This window comes from Neoarius graeffei, chromosome 13, assembly GCF_027579695.1.
Source record: "Neoarius graeffei isolate fNeoGra1 chromosome 13, fNeoGra1.pri, whole genome shotgun sequence".
NCBI classification, from domain to species: Eukaryota; Metazoa; Chordata; class Actinopteri; order Siluriformes; family Ariidae; genus Neoarius; species Neoarius graeffei.
Window position 1 is genome coordinate 23,273,499 of NC_083581.1, and position 19,234 is coordinate 23,292,732.

The 19,234-nt window shown below is 41.4% G+C and overlaps 1 protein-coding gene across 1 annotated transcript in view; it reads right to left on the reverse strand.

Moving 5' to 3' along the window:
- itga5 (integrin, alpha 5 (fibronectin receptor, alpha polypeptide)) overlaps window positions 1-19,234 on the reverse strand; it is a 90,172-nt gene that overhangs the window by 43,355 nt on the left and 27,583 nt on the right. Inside the window, exon 3 of the mRNA XM_060937357.1 lies at window positions 616-710. Coding sequence (XP_060793340.1) covers window positions 616-710 — 95 coding nt within the window. The remainder of the gene's footprint in view (window positions 1-615; window positions 711-19,234) is intronic.

Sequence of the window (19,234 nt, forward strand, 5' to 3'; positions counted from 1 at the left end):
TCGATCACGCTCAGTCCAGTGTTTTTTTCCAACTACATTTCTTCTGCGAAGTTGATGGATCACCACTATCCTTCCAGGTCTTAATAATGCATTGTACAGTCCTTAACCCAATTCCAGTCATTTCAACTCAACTCTCCTTAGCTGTTTTCTTTGCTTGATGCAGTTTAATTCGCCCTCCTGAAACGGTAACAACTTTTCCACGACCACAGGATATGTCTTCCGACACAATGTTTAAGAAATGAGAAGCTACCCACTGCATCAGTTAGAGAGTTAGAGTTAAAAGAATCATTGCTAGCTGAAACACATTAATCACTACAGTAATTATCCAAACAATGACTTTTTTAGGGCCAAGCAGAGACAGACAGAGAGAGAGAGAGAGAGAGAGAGAGAGAGATTGCCTTCTTAGATCAGAGAAGCTTATTCAAAATTCTCACTTAGCATTTTTATGAAAATTAGAGATGTGGAAACAGACAAAGTTTCAATACTCTGTATTCAAGCATCAAAAAGTGCATTAGTGCACACCAGAACACTCTAAACAGCATAATTTCATCAGCAAGGTATCTGTTAGATTCAAATTATGGCAATGACAGTCAAAATTCAAACAGAATTTCTTACCAAGACAGAGTCTTCATGTGCACGTACAGTTGCTCCAAACCACTGGTAGGACTTGAACTCAACTTGGGTTTCACCATTATCGATGCTCATATCTCCTTTAAAAAAAGGTTGTAAGGGAGAAAAAGGGCACAATTTAAAACTCCGCCTCACATTAGAAATTCACACACACACTTAGTGGACAAATTATTCAAGAATTATTACAGCATTTTTCACAAATTGCTACAATCATTTCACCAGTTTGTTATTCACTGGTCATTCTTCATTTTTAAGCATTAAAATTTGTTTAATTTTTTTTTTTTTAGATTGGTTCAAAAGCTCAAAAGACGTTTGAAAAAGTACACAACTGAAATGTCCAAGGAAGAATTAAATAAAATGTCTAAAGCTATTCTATACTTTAGCACAACAGCAAGACAACACTTTCTACAAAAAAAAAATTAATTAAAAAAAAACCCCAACCCAATCAATAGGTTTTATTTATTGAATTTGCGAAAAAAAAAATGTGCAGTTTCTCAAAATCCACTGAACATGGATAGAATAATATTTATTCCACTCAATCTCGTCGTACATGGCTTATAACCGACTCGTTGCTTCACACCTCATCAGCCATCAGCTCATGTCCAAACCGATTTCGTGGAAACACACTAATGTATAAATAAAAATTCCAGGTTAAATTTGAGACACCTGGTGGATGACCACATATTATGATGACATTCATGCTGCCGAAGTAGTCTGAACGGGAACAGGGAGACATATGGGCATTTACCCAAACATTATTCAAGGAAAAGTCAAAGCTGTGCTGACCAGCCAAAAGGTTATGACCTTGTAACTGAGATGATCATTACATTTATCCTGACCACACTGAGAATTTGAGAGAACAGGCTTAGTATACTTCCAAAGGCTCACTGCAAATACAATATTAGCAAATAACCGGCTAAAAGACGCAACTGCCTTTTTGTAGGTTTTCACACTGTTATTTGCCACAAATATTTCTCCAGTTACAACATAACTTTACAAGCATGATGCAACATTGCCATGTGGTATTGGGAAAAAAAGATGAGTGGGAGAAAGAGGAACAGGGGAAAGGGCATCTGGCGGTAATATCATCCATTTCCATCTCTTCAAGTCGGGCTCTGTAATAAACCAAGTGAAGGGGGTCTAGACCCAGCCTAACTGGCTGAAAAATAAATAAAAATTATTTATTTATTTAAAACCCACACCACAGAACCTTGGTCCAAGTAAAATATGGAATTCATCACATGTGCTTCTGCTCTCCTCAACTTGGGTCTCTCCGTCTCATTCTTTTTACCCCTCCCCCCATACATTATCTCTCTCTAATAATGCATTCCTCTTCCTCAACATCCATCACAACCTCTACCACTCCATTATACCAACTAGATCACTTTGATACCATTAAAGGATATGTTGTCCATATAGTCATTTATTAAGTCTCTCACTGCCAAGTAGAGAGGAAAAAGGCCTGCTTGTGTTAGATACTCAGGGACTGACAAATAACACGCAGTCCCCTCAAAAAGTATTGGAGCATTATGGCCAAGTCTCCCTTCAGTCTCCTCTTCAGGAGGTGAAATGCTACTCCGTTCGGTTAAGGTCTGGTGACTGACTTGCCCAATCTAAAAACTTGCATGGGGGCAAGTCCTGGGTTGTTTGGCATTGCGTATTGGGTCACTGTCTTGCTGCATGATGAAGTTCCTCCCGTATTAGATTGGATCCATTTCTCTGTCAACTGGCAGACAGAATGTTTCTGTAGACTTCTGGAGTTCATTCTGCTGCTACCATCATGAGCTCCATCATCAACAAAGATTAGTGAATCTGTTCCAGAAGCAGCCATGCAAGCCCAAGCCATGACACTGCCTCCACTGTGCCTGACCCACAAGCTTGTATGTTTTGGATCATGAGCAGATTATTTCTCCACACTTTGGCCTTTCAATCACCATGGCAGAGGTTCATCTTGGTTCCAAAAGGTCATTGTATTTCTTTGTGAATTCTAAACTGGCCTTCTGGTTTCATACTGATGATAAAAAAGGTTTGCGTCTTGTGATGTGGCCTCTATATTTCTGCTCTCAAAGTCTTCTTCGAACAGTGGCCTGCAGTACAGTCACCCCTGCCCTGTGGAGGTTGTTTGTGATGTTACAGACTGTTTTGGGGTTTTCTTCACAGCTCTCCCAATGTCTCCATCAACTGCCATTTTCCTTGGCTAAACCATTTTTGCTTGTTTTTTTTTTTCCTTTCCAGGACAAACCAAATTGTTGTATTGGCTATGCCCAATGCTTATGCAATGGTCAGTTTTTACCCTTTTCTCAGCTTCAAAATGGCTTGCTTTTCTCCCATAAACCTCTCTCTGGTCTTCATGTCGGTTTATCTTTAAAAAAAAACAAACAATAAATGCAGTCTTCACAGGTGAAACCCAGGGCTCAGACCAAGAGCGCACATTCAGAGCTATTAAATATTTAAACAATTGATTTAAGAGGAGGGCGGCACGGTGGTGTAGTGGTTAGCGCTGTCGCCTCACAGCAAGAAGGTCCGGGTTCGAGCCCCGTGGCCGGCGAGGGCCTTTCTGTGTGGAGTTTGCATGTTCTCCCCGTGTCCGCGTGGGTTTCCTCCGGGTGCTCCGGTTTCCCCCACAGTCCAAAGACATGCAGGTTAGGTTAACTGGTGACTCTAAATTGACCGTAGGTGTGAATGTGAGTGTGAATGGTTGTCTGTGTCTATGTGTCAGCCCTGTGATGACCTGGCGACTTGTCCAGGGTGTACCCCGCCTTTCGCCCGTAGTCAGCTGGGATAGGCTCCAGCTTGCCTGCAACCCTGTAGAACAGGATAAAGCGGCTAGAGATAATGAGATGAGATTTAAGAGGACACTGTTGTGCAACATGAACCGTCGTCACTTATTCCAATATTTCTGACCGCTTGAAAAATGGCCGTGTTCAAACAAAAGCTTCCATTTTCTTTGATTTAAACACATGCATGAAAATATGAACTGAAAGCTGAAATTCTGCTGTGATATTCATTTTTTGATCTCAAAAATGTTTTCAGAATATAACAAAAGAATTGAAATCGCCATTCCAATACTTTTGGAGGGGGCTGTGTGTACACCATCACAATATACTGTATTGTTGCTGAAATAAAGTAATGAATATCATTCAGCTTTAATTTTAAAAGGTTACATCCAAATTGTAAAAAAAACAGTGCAGGAATTAGAGAAATTTGTGATCCTTCCTTTTTAAAATACCAAAAGTAATTGGACACGGGGGAACCGCTAGAAATTTTGGGACCTATGAAAGAATATATTGCCCCCACAAAAAAATAAATAAATACATAAATACATAAATAAATAAAAATACACACTCTATCCCTTAAGTTTATCCAGAGGAAATTAGTGTAATTTTCTAACACAAAAAACAATAAATAAATAAATAAATTAACTCTCGAACTATCTGGTGTTGCAGACATCCTTCTACACTACAAAACAGCTGAAAGCATGGAAGCGTATGGAGGCTTACAACTTTTTTTGTATGTGGCTGGATAAAGGACCTCGGTACCAAGCCGCTGCCGAATGAATCCTGTATTTGTTTTTGCCCATGTAAGTATGTTTTGTTTTTTTTTAAAAGGTCCCATGGCATGAAATTTTCACTTTCTGAGGTTTTTTAACGTTAAAATGAGTTCCTCTGACCTTCTTAAGTCACCCCAGTGGCTAGAAATTTCATAATGTGTAAACCAAACTATGACCAACATTTGAGAATGGCGCGTCAAAACGGCGCGTTGATAAGCTCTTCCCTTTACTACGTCAGCTAGGGAGATGATCCCCACGCCCCCCCTCTGGATTCCCACCCACTGTATGGATTGCCCCGCCCAGTTGTAGTGAGGAGACCATAGAGGACACAACATGGCATCACCTAAGCGAGCGAAACATGGAAATTGCGCTGTACATGGATGTGACAACACAGAAAGGAGTCTGTTTTTACTGCCGACGGGAGAGCCCCTGAAGACGCAGTGGCTTAATTTTATTTACTTCAATAATACGCCGTCGAGTCTACCTAAGACGGTGTATGTTTGTCGGAAGCATTTTCCTGAGGAATGTTTCCACAACTTGGGACAGTACAGGGCAGGTTTTGCACATCAACTGTCACTGAAGCCTGGGTCCGTACCAAGCATCCCTGCCGCATCAGCAACAAACACCGAACAAGTAAGTGTATAACTGGTCGTTTTGCCGTGTTTTAAAATCGGTGCGTTAGTCTAGCAGTGGCTACATTAGCTGTGCAGCTAACCGCTTCCTGCAGTTAGCCAGGTAATCTGCGCTACAAAACTAAAGAGCATCCAGCATGCTCTGTTAAACTGAGTTTAGTCTGGAAATTGACTGTAACTTATGAGCTTATGTTTGACTATTGCTCCGCAATGCATGTCTTCTGTTGGATAAGCGATATGTTGCTGTAGTTGCTGCTTCTATCCTCTTTGGTTATGGAGTGCGTGTTCAAGCCTAGGGTATTATACGTTCGTAATCTACCACTCCGAACACTCTTACTCTCTGTTCTCTGTGTCACGTTGAGTTTACGAAAGGAGTCCGAGGGAGAACGGGGTTTTGTCTTAGCAGCGTGGCTACAGGCGCTGATAGCAGCGAGTATGTGTGTGCGCAGCCTGGTCAAACCCCTCCCCCCATGGCCAGCCCCCACCCTCTACCCTTCCCCGCCTCCAGCTTCTCATTAGCAAAACGACGCACTGGGAAAAGCGCTGAAATGGGGCTTTCTCCCAGGAGGCTATATTTATGTGCCGAGGGTTCATTTCGAGAAAGGCTGCGGATATAACATCCGGAAGCCTCCACGAGCCCGTTTAAAGCATCAACAAACCACCATGCCATGGGACCTTTAAGCTTTTTGTTCGCATCTTCACAATGAAGCGCTGCAAACGTAAACAAACAGTTCACTTGATTCTCGCTTGTGTTGGCTCTTATCTCTCAGGTAAAATCATTCATAAAGATCAGAAACCCCTTTAAAGAGACTTGGATCTTAGTTAAACAAGACAGAGAAGTGATCATGGCGCACTGTAACTATGGCTGGGTAAGAATTTTGTCGTGACCTTCATGACGAGTGAACAAAAACAGTTGGGGACTTTAGCGCTTCGTGACTATCAAAAATTGAATAAGTTACCATAAAATAACGACACATAGCAAGAAAAGTACTTGGAAAACACTAAGGACATAGCTGAGAGGGATATACAAACCTTTCACCAAGTGATCACTGCAAACTCGAGCATGCTTCAACTTGGCTCGAGTTGATTGATTCAAACAACCTAGAAACAACGCATTATTTTAAGGTGCTTTTCATGCAAGCAATGCACCTTCTCCGTACAAACACTATCAACTGAGCTTTAGTAGACCCCCAGCTAAGTCTTGAAAAACTAATGAGGCGGATGTGACGTTACGTGAAACCCAGCAATAACCTGATACTACTTTTCACCACTAGGTGTCAGTATTTACAGTGGTGCTTGAAAGTTTGTGAACCCTTTAGAATTTTCTATATTTCTGCATAAATATGACCTAAAACATCATCAGATTTTCAAACAAGTCCTAAAAGTAGATAAAGAGAACCCAGTTAAACAAATGAAACAAAAATATTATACTTGGTCATTTATTTATTGAGGAAAATGATCCAATATTACATATCTGTGAGTGGCAAAAGTATGTGAACCTTTGCTTTCAGTATCTGGTGCGACCCCCTTGTGCAGCAATAACTGCAACTAAACGTTTCCGGTAACTGTTGATCAGTCCTGCACACCGGCTTGGAGGAATTTTAGCCCGTTCCTCCGTACAGAACAGCTTCAACTCTAGGATGTTGGTGGGTTTCCTCACATGAACTGCTCGCTTCAGGTCCTTCCACAACATTTCGATTGGATTAAGGTCAGGACTTTGACTTGGCCATTCCAAAACATTAACTTTATTCTTCTTTAGCCATTCTTTGGTAGAACAACTTGTGTGCTTAGGATTGTTGTCTTGCTGCATGACCCACCTTCTCTTGAGATTCAGTTCATGGACAGATGTCCTGACATTTTCCTTTAGAATTCGCTGGTATCATTCAGAATTCATTGTCCCATCAATGATGGCAAGCCGTCCTGGCCCAGATGCAGCAAAACAGGCCCAAACCATGATGCTACCACCACCATGTTTCACAGATGGGATAAGGGTCTTATGCTGGAATGCAGTCTTTTCCTTTCTCCAAACATAACGCTTCTCATTTAAACTAAAAAAAGTTCCATTTTGGTCTCATCCATCCACAAAACATTTTTCTAATAGCCTTCTGGCTTGTCCACGTGATCTTTAGCAAACTGCAGACGAGCAGCAATGTTCTTTTTGGAGAGCAGTGGCTTTCTCCTTGCAACCCTGCCATGCACACCATTGATGTTCAGTGTTCTCCTGATGGTGGACTCATGAACATTAGCCAATGTGAGAGAGGACTTCAGTTGCTTAGAAGTTACCCTGGGGTCCTTTGTGACCTCCCTGACTATTACATGTCTTGCTCTTGGAGTGATCTTTGTTGGTCGACCACTCCTGGGGAGGGTAACAATGATCTTGAATTTCCTCCATTTGTACACAATCTGTCTGACTGTGGATTGGTGGAGCCCAAACTCTTTAGAGATGGTTTTGTAACCTTTCCAGTCTGATGAGCATCACCAATGCTTTTTCTGAGGTCCTCAGAAATCTCCTTTGTTCATGCCATGATACACTTCCACAAACATGTTAAGATCAGACTTTGATAGATCCCTGTTCTTTAAATAAAACAGGGTGCCCACTCACACCTGATTGTCATCCCACTGATTGAAAACACCTGACTAATTTCACCTTCAAATTAACTGCTAATCCTAGAGGCTCACTTACTTTTGCCACTCACAGATATGTAATATTGGATCATTTTTCTCAATAAATAAATGACCAAGTATAATATTTTTGTCTCATTTGTTTAACTGGGTTCTCTTTATCTACTTTTAGGACTTGTTTGAAAATCTGATGTTGTTTTAGGTCATATTTATGCAGAAATATAGAAAATTGTAGAGGGTTCACAAACTTTCAAGCACCACTGTTGTTAGCGACCTACCCAGGCTGTAGTTAGTAGATAAGAAGCAAAGCCAAGAAGCCTTTATCACACATACACTCAAGCACACAGTGAAATTTAACCTCTGCATTTAAACCATCTGAAGCAGTGAACACGCACGCACGCACACACACACACACACACACACACTACAGCACCCGGGGAGCAGTTGTGGGTTAGGTACCTTGCTCAAGGGCACTTCAACCCAACCTCAGGCCATGGCTGCCCCATGTTAACCCAACTGCATGTCTGAACTGTGGGGAAACCCACGCAGACACGGGGAGAAAATGCAAACTCTACACAGAAAGGCCCCCGTCGGCCACTGGGCTCAAACCCAGAACCTTCTTGCTGTGAGGGGACCGTGCTAACCACTACACCACCGTGCACCGTACACCAAATAGATAAACTAGTAGATAAGTATAAACTTAATGTAGACTGGCTTTGCTGTCGCAAACAGACTTCCAAATTTATCCTCATGTCTCCATGTACTGCCTCATTATATGCAGTTAATTTTCTAGATTGATGAATAACTATTTAATTGATAGATGATTACATGGTGCGTTGCAAGAAATCCACCGAGTGTTCCCCTACTCTTTTTTTTGGCTGTGCCAACTTAATAGAAAGCACAGTAAATACAGTAAAACAGCAATGCAGAGAGAAAAAAAATCAATATTCATCAACTTATTAAATAAAAGACTTGAACAATAAAAACGTGAACAATGGCAAAACATCTAAACATACAAATATGTCAAACGGCAGAGAATAAATCCTTCAACCTCAAATATTTAGTATCTCAATGCAGTGTTGTAGTCAAGTCACTAAACCTCAAGTCAGAGTCCAGTCTCAAGTCCCCAGTGTTCAAGTCCGAGTCAAGTCCAACTCATTAAAGAAAATTGAGTTGAGTCAAGTCCATGAACAAGACTCCAACCGCACCATTTGACGGTGGCTGTTTTGGCGCCATTAACATTAGTTTGTTCCTGAACACGACGTATGAACAGGTGAATGTGAATTCTCTTTGTCAGGGAGTGTGAAATATTCTGTCAGAGATGGTTGAGAGATGGATGCAAGTGCAGGAGGCGTGTTTATTAATACAAGAGAAGATAGGTAAACAATCCAGAACAGCAGGCAAAATTCTAAAACAGTGAAACAGGCAGTAGGTTGAGTGAGGCACAAACAGGCTATCGTAGACTCGGCAGAATCAAAAGACAAGAAACAGGAAATAAGGCTCAGTAACAACTCAATACTTCGCAAAGCGTGTTTTCAGAGTTTTTATATAGGCGCACTGATTGCACCTTAATGCTGTTTAGGTGCGAGTTGTTTACGGCACGTGTGAGAGTGTGTTAGTTTGGCGCGTGCACTGTGCCAAGGCGTGCAGGTGTGACACTCTTGCACGAAATTAGTACAAAAATTAAATGTAGATATAAATACCTTATACCAAATTATTATGGCATGTTACAAAAAAAGAAATAATAATAATAATAATAATAATCTGTAGCATTAACATTAGCATGTTAGGTTAATAGCCACCGAAGGAAGGTCAGTGAATAAAATGTAGAGGCTACCCTTCTTCGGAAAAAAAGCTGAGTGACTAACTGTCGGCCCCTTTTCCTCTCTTTCAGCTGCCCCTCTTTACATTTCTGGTAATCTGACTTCATTATGGTGTCAATCTACTGATGGTTCACCATCAATTCTGTTTCTACCATGCGTAACTAACATTAGTGCTGGATTGGAAAGCAAGAAACCTAACGCAGGGTCACGCTCTGGCTCTGCACGACTTTACCATGTAATGAAGAGAGAGAGGGGTGAAATACAAAGACTAGCTATTCTAATAATTTTGCAGAAAATGGAAAACCAAACCAAAAGGTTGTATTGAGCAAATATGATAAAATTATTTTTAAAAAATATATTACGTACATTAACTTACACATGGTAATATTAATATTTTGTCCTCTGAGGGCCCTCTGTCAACCAGGCTTTTAGGCAGGATTTTTTTTTAGGGAGTCTAACTTTTTTGCAGGTGTCACTGTATGTGGCGAGGTGTAGCGGCGCGTTGAGCGCCGCTGGCATGAGTGTTTTAGGGGGTTCCGGGGGTACTCCCCCGGAAAATTTTGAAATTTCTAATGCTCTCAAATGCTATTTCCTTCATTTTGACAGCAAATTTTGAGCAATACAGCCAAGTGTTTTTGCCTTTGTTACAACATTCTTGTATCAATAGTATGAATAGGGTCCCTTTCAATGTACAAAGGAAGCTGCAAGTCTCAGGTACGACTGGAAGGTGGTATTTCTACTTTATGTCGTTGTGTTCAAAAGATATGGGCTGTCAAACACACTTTGACAGATTGTGACACCCTATAGGGTTGGTTGTCACAATGTTATTTCAATGGGGCGGTACAGGAACCGAAAATACATACATATTTTTGAGAATTATGTAAAAATGTTAAAGAAAATGTATTCAAAATACATGTAGGTATAACAGATTGGTAATACAATATCAACTTTGGGAACACCAAAACAAAATACACTGCAAACTGCGTATATTTTTAATGAATATTATTATTAAAATGGGTATATTTCTGGGATTTTTTGAGCTGGAGTTGCATATTAAGCATGACAAATTAGCTATAAAGCTTTCTGATCGCAGAATACTACATAAATAAAGCTTGTTGTAGCTGTGTTTGTCTCAGTCAGTAGTGCACCTATTGCAATTGCATTACATGTGACAACCAACCCCGAACACAGTGTGACAACCAACCCCGGCTGACCAGTTTTGCTTTCAAAGCCGCTAGCGTCCAAAGATTTAGTATAACAAAGAAAAAAACACACAGGAAATATGGCTAAGTCTTCAAACATTATAATGGTATTCGTTTTTTCAATAGAAACCCATTAATTACAAAGCTAGAAGGTAAAAACCAAGGTACTAAAAATTTACATTTAGGTATGAAAAACCTTCAAATTGTTCTCACCTTTGAAATGCATGCAACACACAATAACTTTTCAGGTAGAATGACCCCAGTACTAATTCTAAACATTTCTATCTTGGTGGAATTGAGCAGCGCCCTAAAATTTATTTAATAACCCATTTATTTATAACGAGGGCTCTCACAACTTTGAAATTAGTGCAGCCATAGAAACGCGTGTTTCTGTAGCTCTGCGGCGGGTGCCTATATTTTGTACTCTGGGCTCGTGCTGTTGCTATGGTAACCCTGGGCGTCTTCGGGAAAGACAGCTGTCAAAGCGAGACTTCTGAAATTTCCAAAATGGCGGTGTCAACAAAGCTTGTAGATCCTCGGAAAGCTCAGACTCGGCGATTTTTTAACATATTCAGCTAAGTTACCGGACATAACACGGGCGGAAATATTAGGGCGTCTTTAGGGCGTCGTACTAAAAAGTAGGGCGTCCAATTTCTGGTTTTTTTCAGTACAGGGCGTCGAAAAGACGCCCAGACGCCCCTCTATCTAAAAGCCTGCTGTCAACGTTGGGCCCTTAGAATCGTTCTAACTTCTCCCCCCTTAGAAAAAGCATTGTTGATGCTCATCAAGCTGGAAAAGGTTACAAAACCATCTCTAAAGAGTTTGGACTACACCAATCCACAGTCAGACAGATTGTGTACAAATGGAGGAAATTCAAGACCATCATTACCCTCCACAGGAGTGGTCGAGCAACAAAGATCACGCCAAGAGCAAGGCGTGTAATAGTTGGCCAGGTCACAAAGGACCCCAGGGGTAACTTCTAAGCAACTGAAGGCCTCTCTCACATTGGCTAATGTTCATGAGTGCACCATCAGGAGAACACTGAACAACAATGGTGTGCATAGCAGGGTTGCAAGGAGAAAGCCACTGCTCTCCAAAAAGAACATTGCTGCTCGTCTGCAGTTTGCTAAAGATCACGGGGATAAGCCAGAAGGCTATTAGAAAAAAGGTTCTGTGGACAGATGAAACCGAAATAAAACTTTTTGGTTTAAATGAGAAGCATCATGTTTGGAGAAAGGAAAAACACTGCATTCCAGCACAAGAACCTTATCCCATCTGTGAAACATGGTGGTGGTAGTATCATGGTTTGGGCCTGTTTTGCTGCATCTGGGCCAGGACAGCTTGCCATCACTGATGGAACAATGAATTCTGAATGATACCAGCGAATTCTAAAGGAAAATGTCAGGACATCTGTCCATGAACTGAATCTCAAGAGAAGTAAGGTGGGTCATGCAGCAAGACAACGATCCGAAGCACACAAGTCGTTCTACCAAAGAATGGTTAAAGAAGAATAAAAGTTAAATGTTTTGGAATGGCCAAGTCAAAGTCCTGACCTTAATTCAATCGAAATGTGGAAGGACCTGAAGCGAGCAGTTCATGTGAGGAAACCCACCAACATCCCAGAGTTGAAGCCGTTCTGTACGGAGGAATGGGCTAAAATTCCTCCAAGCTGGTGTGCAGGACTGATCAACAGTTACCAGAAATATTTAATTGCAGTTATTGCTGCACAAGGTGGTCACACCAGATACTGAAAGCATACTTTTGCCACTCACAGATATGTAATATTGGATCATTTTCCTCAATAAATAAATGGCCAAGTATAATATTTTTGTCTCATTTGTTTAACTGGGTTCTCTTTATCTACTTTTAGGACTTGTGTGAAAATCTGATGTTGTTTTAGGTCATATTTATGCAGAAATATAGAAAATTCTAAAGGGTTCACAAACTTTCAAGCACCACTGTACATCAAGTCGGTAAACAGGAAGTCGATGTGCGACAGACCTGAAAATGGTATAGAACCCCAAGCTGAAGCTCGGTACCAAATATCAAGCAGCTGTGATTTGTAGTTGCTGAGAAAAAAAAAAGGTGTTACAAAAATTTTGTAAAATCCATGCTATACGTTTTGTAAATACATCATCAAGCCGGTAAACAGGAAGTCGATGTGCAACAGAGCTGAAAACAGTATAGAACCTCAAGCTGAAGTCTGGTACCAAGTGGCTATGATTTGTGGTTGCTGAGAAAAGGGGTGTTTCGGACGGATGGACAGAGATAAGCCAGTATACCCCCCCTTTCAGAGCAGGGCTATACTAATCTATTGTAAAGTTTATTAGTGGGATGCAACATCACTCCCTGTTACAGATAGGAGCCCAGGAATTAAATAAGTGCACTAAAAACAAGCCATTTTTAATTGTAGGTATTGTATTTAAATCTGGATGGATGTGCCAGAAGCCAAACATAAAACCATGCATGCAAGTCATTCTCAGTCAAAAGGGATTAATGATCCAAAAGTGGACTCTGGTCGATTAACACAAACTTATTGCCATGTTTGTGTACAGCAAACAAGCAAGTTATTAAAATCAAGAAGTACATTCAAAAGAAGTGGATATACGGTAGAAATGACTCAATGGGATAGATCCTTACACGCTAACAAAGAAGGATTTTTCCTACAAGTTGGAAAATTATCCATCCATTGAGTTCCCAGATATCTCAAACTACCTGGTGCTGCAGACATTCTACATGGACAAACAGAGGAAAACCTGGAAGAGCATGGAGGCCTACAACTTTTTATATGTGGCTGGGTTAAAGTTCTGGGGGATCAGGATGCTACAAGATAGACAGTGGTAGACGGATCCAAGTGCAGGAAGAGTGTTTATTAGCAGGCGTGATCTTTACAAAAACAAAACAGAAAGCAGAATCATAAAGCAGAGTATTTAAACAAAATGTTATAAACGTAGCTAGAAACAAACATGACCATGATACTTCGCATAGCCTTTGTGAAAACAGCATCTGTATCTGCATGTGCTGATTGCACTCAAATCAGTATCAGGTGTTTCCCATAACGACTGGGTCTCAAGCCCGCGCAATGTGCTTCATGAGTGCAAGGCCGCTCGAGCTGAGCCAGGCTCAAGTGCACGAAGGAATGACAGTCAAGCGTTCGCCTGATGCGTGACCACAACTTTTAGCTCACGTGTATAAATCGCCATGTATCGCCACCAAAATGCCTCATTTTCATTGATAACCCACAGCAAAGCATTGTGAGCTATAGTGTGACTGTAGTTTAATGAGGCAGACATGACATCGAAATGCAACACAGAAATTGTACTCTACTATGAGTAAAAATTAGCTTCAACTCTGGGGGGGGGCACACACAAAAACACTGGTATAGATTATGGATAGATAGACATTTACCTCTTGAATGGAGTTCTTGACCTGGCCAATTGTTGTGAAGGGAAACATTTTTCCTCTCATCCACCACAGTTATTTTCCATTGTCTTCTGGGTGTTCCTGAGCTCACAGGTATGTTCCACATAATTGATTTGGCCATGCTCAAGTGTTTTTGCTATCTCTCTGATGGGTTTGTTTTAATTTTTCAGCTTAATGTTGGCTTGCATCAATGGCAAGAATAGCTCTTTGGACTCCATATTGAGAGAATTAACAGCAACAGATTCCAAATGCCACACTTGAAATCAACTTGTAAGTGAAATAATGAGGAAACACCATACCTGGCCATAAAACAGCTGAGGAGTCTCATCTCATCTCATCTCATTATCTCTAGCCGCTTTATCCTGTTCTACAGGGTCGCAGGCAAGCTGGAGCCTATCCCAGCTGACTACGGGGAGAGAGGCAGGGTACACCCTGGACAAGTCGCCAGGTCATCACAGGGCTGACACATAGACACAGACAACCATTCACACTCACATTCACACCTACGCTCAATTTAGAGTCACCAGTTAACCTAACCTGCATGTCTTTGGACTGTGGGGGAAATCGGAGCACCCGGAGGAAACCCATGCGGACACGGGGAGAACTCTGCAAAGAAAGGCCCTCGCCGGCCACGGGGCTCAAACCCGGACCTTCTTGCTGTGAGGCAACAGCACTAACCACTACACCACCGTGCCGCCCAGCTGAGGAGTCAGCTGTCCAATTACTTTTAGTCCATTAAAAAGGGGGGACTACATGTAAAAAGGTGTTGCAATTCATACACAGTTCACCCAATTTGAATGTAAACTGCTTCACATTAAAGTTGAAAGGCTGCATTTTGAACTCGTATGCATCATTTAATGTCAACTGCAAGACACTGTGGTAGACAGCTAAGAGATCAACAACTTTGTAATATCCAAATATTTAGGGACCTGATTGGAGAGATCATCTCCTCCTCTCATTATCTGTAGCCACTTTATCCTGTTCTACAGGGTCGCAGGCAAGCTGGAGCCTATCCCAGCTGACTATGGGCAAAAGGCAGGGTACACCCTGGACAAGTCGCCAGGTCATCACAGGGCTGACACATAGACACAGACAACCATTCACACTCACATTCACACCTATGGTCAATTTAGAGTCACCAGTTAACCTAACCTAACACAGTCTTTGGACTGTGGGGGAAACCGGAGCACCCGGAGGAAACCCACGCAGACACGGGGAGAACATGCAAACTCCACACAGAAAGGCCCTCACTGGCCACGGGGCTCAAACCCGGACCTTCTTGCTGTGAGGCGACAGCGCTAACCACTACACCACCGTGCCGCCCTGGAGAGATTATATGATAATATAAAACAGAGGTACACAGCATTCTTACTTTTGTGCCTGGATAGAAAAAGTGGTAGGACTCCGTGCCATGCACCTCACCATCTCCCACTGTTAAAACAAGGCATCATCTTGATTTAGTCAGCATGATGCACAAAGAAAAAGATCCTTTTTAATCTGCACCACAGACTTTCATCATGATTTGACTGATGATGAGCCATGCGAACTGCCTGGAGGCCTATATTAAATTCGTTCAGCAGATAAAACTCCTTTACAACAAAAGACCACGATGTACTGAATGTATACAAATACAAAACAGCATAAAAATACATTTCTCAGCATTAATTAAAAGTATGTGGTCAAATCAATCAACCTACTCAAGATCTCCATTAGATATTTTCAAGGAATGACTCCTGCACTGAGCTCCACTCCCACAGGACAGCGACCTGACAGTTTAGGGTCAGGAGTGTGAGAGTACATCCTCCTGGCTTTGAACTGTGTGACAGGATGGATGACTAATTTTTGCAAGTTTGATGTGCGTGTAAGAAAGTACTTAACAAATGGTAAAAAGATCAGTCATCACATCCGCCGTCCTTGGTGAGCACAGAAGAGATGTGATGGAGAGCAGAAGGAGGTCATGCAAGAGTCTGTATTCAGCTTGGCTCTCCACCCTTCCATGTACATACTTATGCAGATTTCAGTAAAACAACCATTTGTAACTATAGAAGCCTTTCACAACCAGACAGTAACAGGATTGAAAAAAAAAAAAAAAACAGTTAGTGGTGGGTAAACGGGATTAAATGTGAGTAAACCACACATTACGGGAAAAGCTCTCTGGCTATCCTTTACTGCTTATTCTGCTTCAATTTATTATTGTTGGTGGTGGCAGTGGGGTTGGTCATCATTTGCAATGTCAATAAAACAGCCCCTTTCTGTGCAAAGAAGAAACCTGGCTACTGAAGCCTCCTTTCATTTAAAAGATGGAGGATTTGAGGCTTTGGGTATGAAGAGCAGTCTCTGACAGAAATGAGGCAAGTCAATGACCACTACCAAATTTAGCTCAAAATTCAATTTGAAGATACTTGCTCGATACACTATCATTGCCAATAAACTACAAACCCCTGACGATAGTACTGGGAACCACCTACAGATTCCAATCATGATAGCCATCAAGTCAGAGGATTTAAATGTCTGCGGGAAAATGTGATGCCTGCAGCTTCAAGAATCAACAAAAATAAAAGGGAAATAAAACCCTGTATTGTTTATCAAAGCAATTTCACTGTACAAGTATCTCTGCTGCTGTTTGCCACAGCACCAGGGCTCAAAATTAAAAGTAAATTTCCACCCCCCCTTTTTTGGGAGTACGTTTTTTTTTTTTTTATTTTAAGGAAAACCATAGAATAGTTGTGAATTGCAACACAAAATGATCACACATTGAGTTTAAGTTTGATTATTGATTAACTATATTATTAAGTTTGGTTACTGGTTACTTTTTACTTGTAATGGACAACAATTTTATCCAAAATAGTTTTTCCTACCTTAGTCGATTTATTTCCATTTCACATGCATGCACTGTAGTAAAGTTCGGTGTGTTTGTGTAGAACTCTCCCTCAGACTGTAGGTTCATTACTCAATGTAGAAATCATAAAATAGAAATCTATAACAAAGTTTGAATGAAGAAAATAGGGTGCCAAGACCTTTAAACAGTACTGTGTTTGAGAATATTCATCTCATTATCTCTAGCCGCTTTATCCTGTTCTACAGGGTCGCAGGCAAGCTGGAGCCTATCCCAGCTGACTACGGGCGAAAGGCGGGGTACACCCTGGACAAGTCGCCAGGTCATCACAGGGCCGACACATAGACACAGACAACCATTCACACTCACATTCACACCTACGGTCAATTTAGAGTCACCAGTTAACCTAACCTGCATGTCTTTGGACTGTGGGGGAAACCGGAGCACCCGGAGGAAACCCACGCGGACACGGGGAGAACATGCAAACTCCACACAGAAAGGCCCTCACTGGCCACGGGGCTCGAACCCGGACCTTCTTGCTGTGAGGCAACAGCGCTAACCACTACACCACTGTGCCGCCCGAGAATATTCATATAATTCTTTTTTTTTTTTTTTGTTATATCATCCACCTCTAGGTTTTTAAATTAAAAAAAAAAAAAAACGCTGTCACAACAGGCAGGATAACATTTGAGTTGATTAGTGTGTAGGTTGTGGGTGTTTTTATACAGGCCTGGCAACCTGTAACTGAATCAGTGCAACGATCTCATGACACAGCGTGGGATTTTTTTTTTTTAAATAAACCTATAGGGTGGATGATTTTAAAAAATATATTTATTTTTGCACAGGACTGTGTTCCTCTGATAACAGAAACAAAGCTCCAGCTCTCTCTGCTCTTAAATCCTGAAAAAAAAAAAACCAGAACAGATTATCACGCATGTCACTCCTTGTTGAGGTTTTTTTTATGCCCGAGTTGTTTGAAATCAATCTGGGTTTTCTGTGTCGAAGACGGACGCGGCTTCACCTGTCAGAAAATCAAACACTTTCATGAAGACGCTAACTCGAACGCGAGCGGGGGGGGGGAATAAATAAATAAAACGAGATTCTTAAGCAAACTCTTCCATCCTCACTTCCAACTTTGTTTTTGTAAAATACATTTTAAATACAATCGTGAATTTTGCTGGAGTTTTCAGGCTGAGCTCCTCTCTTCGTATTCTTTAAATCACTCATTTTCTCGTTGCTCTTGAAGCTTTTGCTTCGATTTATTAACATTTTTCTTGATAGCGGGGAGACGGTAATGCCTTTTATCCATCTCTGTTTGAACAAGCAAAAACAGTGCAAAAATTAACCATACTGAAGACAGATTAAACCTTGCTTGCATGAAAGGCAGTGTCTGTCTGACCCCAGCTGTAATTATCACGTGATGCATGAAGTCAATGACCAGGGGTCTATAAACAGAACGCATACCACCAGTGGGGGTATAGTATATAAAATAACTTGCAAAGCAGTAAATGAAACAGACTAAGAAAACAGCCAAGACATAATGGCAGATATGTAGTGAGGGACGCTTTTCGGAACTGAAATAAAAGATCAAAAAGGCTCATTTTTGTGGTGCTAGATCGTAATATATGCTCATTCCAACTTGCCCGGTCAGGCATGTCGGGGACATATCCCACTTGACCAAATGAGTGTTTTACTTGCCCCGGGCAATCGGGCAGTCCTTAAACGTCGAGCCCTGAGCACACATGCACATAATTGTATTTCAATTTTATCTGGGCTCACGCTAGCCGCTCGCATGTCCGCAAATTGCGAAGTTTTATTCCAATTTGCGAAAAGAAAATCTGTATTCGCATTTTATGCGAAAGTCATTTAAAGTTTAAGCAAAAGCCATCAAACAATTGCGATTTCTCAAGATAAACAGTACCTTTCAGGGCCTGAATTTGGGCGCGGGATTGCGGGTATCGCGCATATTTTTTTTTTAATTCCCACACCTTTAACGATTCTAATGAGAGAGATTCCCGCACACATTACTGCATTGCCTGACAACGTCAATCTAATAATGGATCAGTGTGAATGCGCGAGTACCTTCTGTTCTCAAGGTTACTTGAATTGAACCCTCCTTTTACTGACTGACCCCCCCTCCCCCCGTAGCCTACTCAGAAAAAAAAAAAAAAAACAGCAGACACAGACAGTTCTCACACACACACACACACACACACACACACAGCGCGCGCACTCTTCCTCTCTCGGACTTTAGCTGTAAAACAAACCTGGACCGCTGGCTAAAACGTACAAGTGCAGTGGCAGAAGTTTCCCTGCTAAGAGGAAAACTCCTGAATCCGATGGTGGTAATAGCAGTGTGAGTGATACCGTTGAGAATACACAGGACGAGACAGCTAACGTTAACGTCGACGTTGCGAAGGGGATTAGATCAGAGCATGGCTATAAGAAAAAAGTATTTACAAGGAAAAGCAAAGGACACTGATGCTGACAAAAGGGATGACCACTAGGAGAAAGAG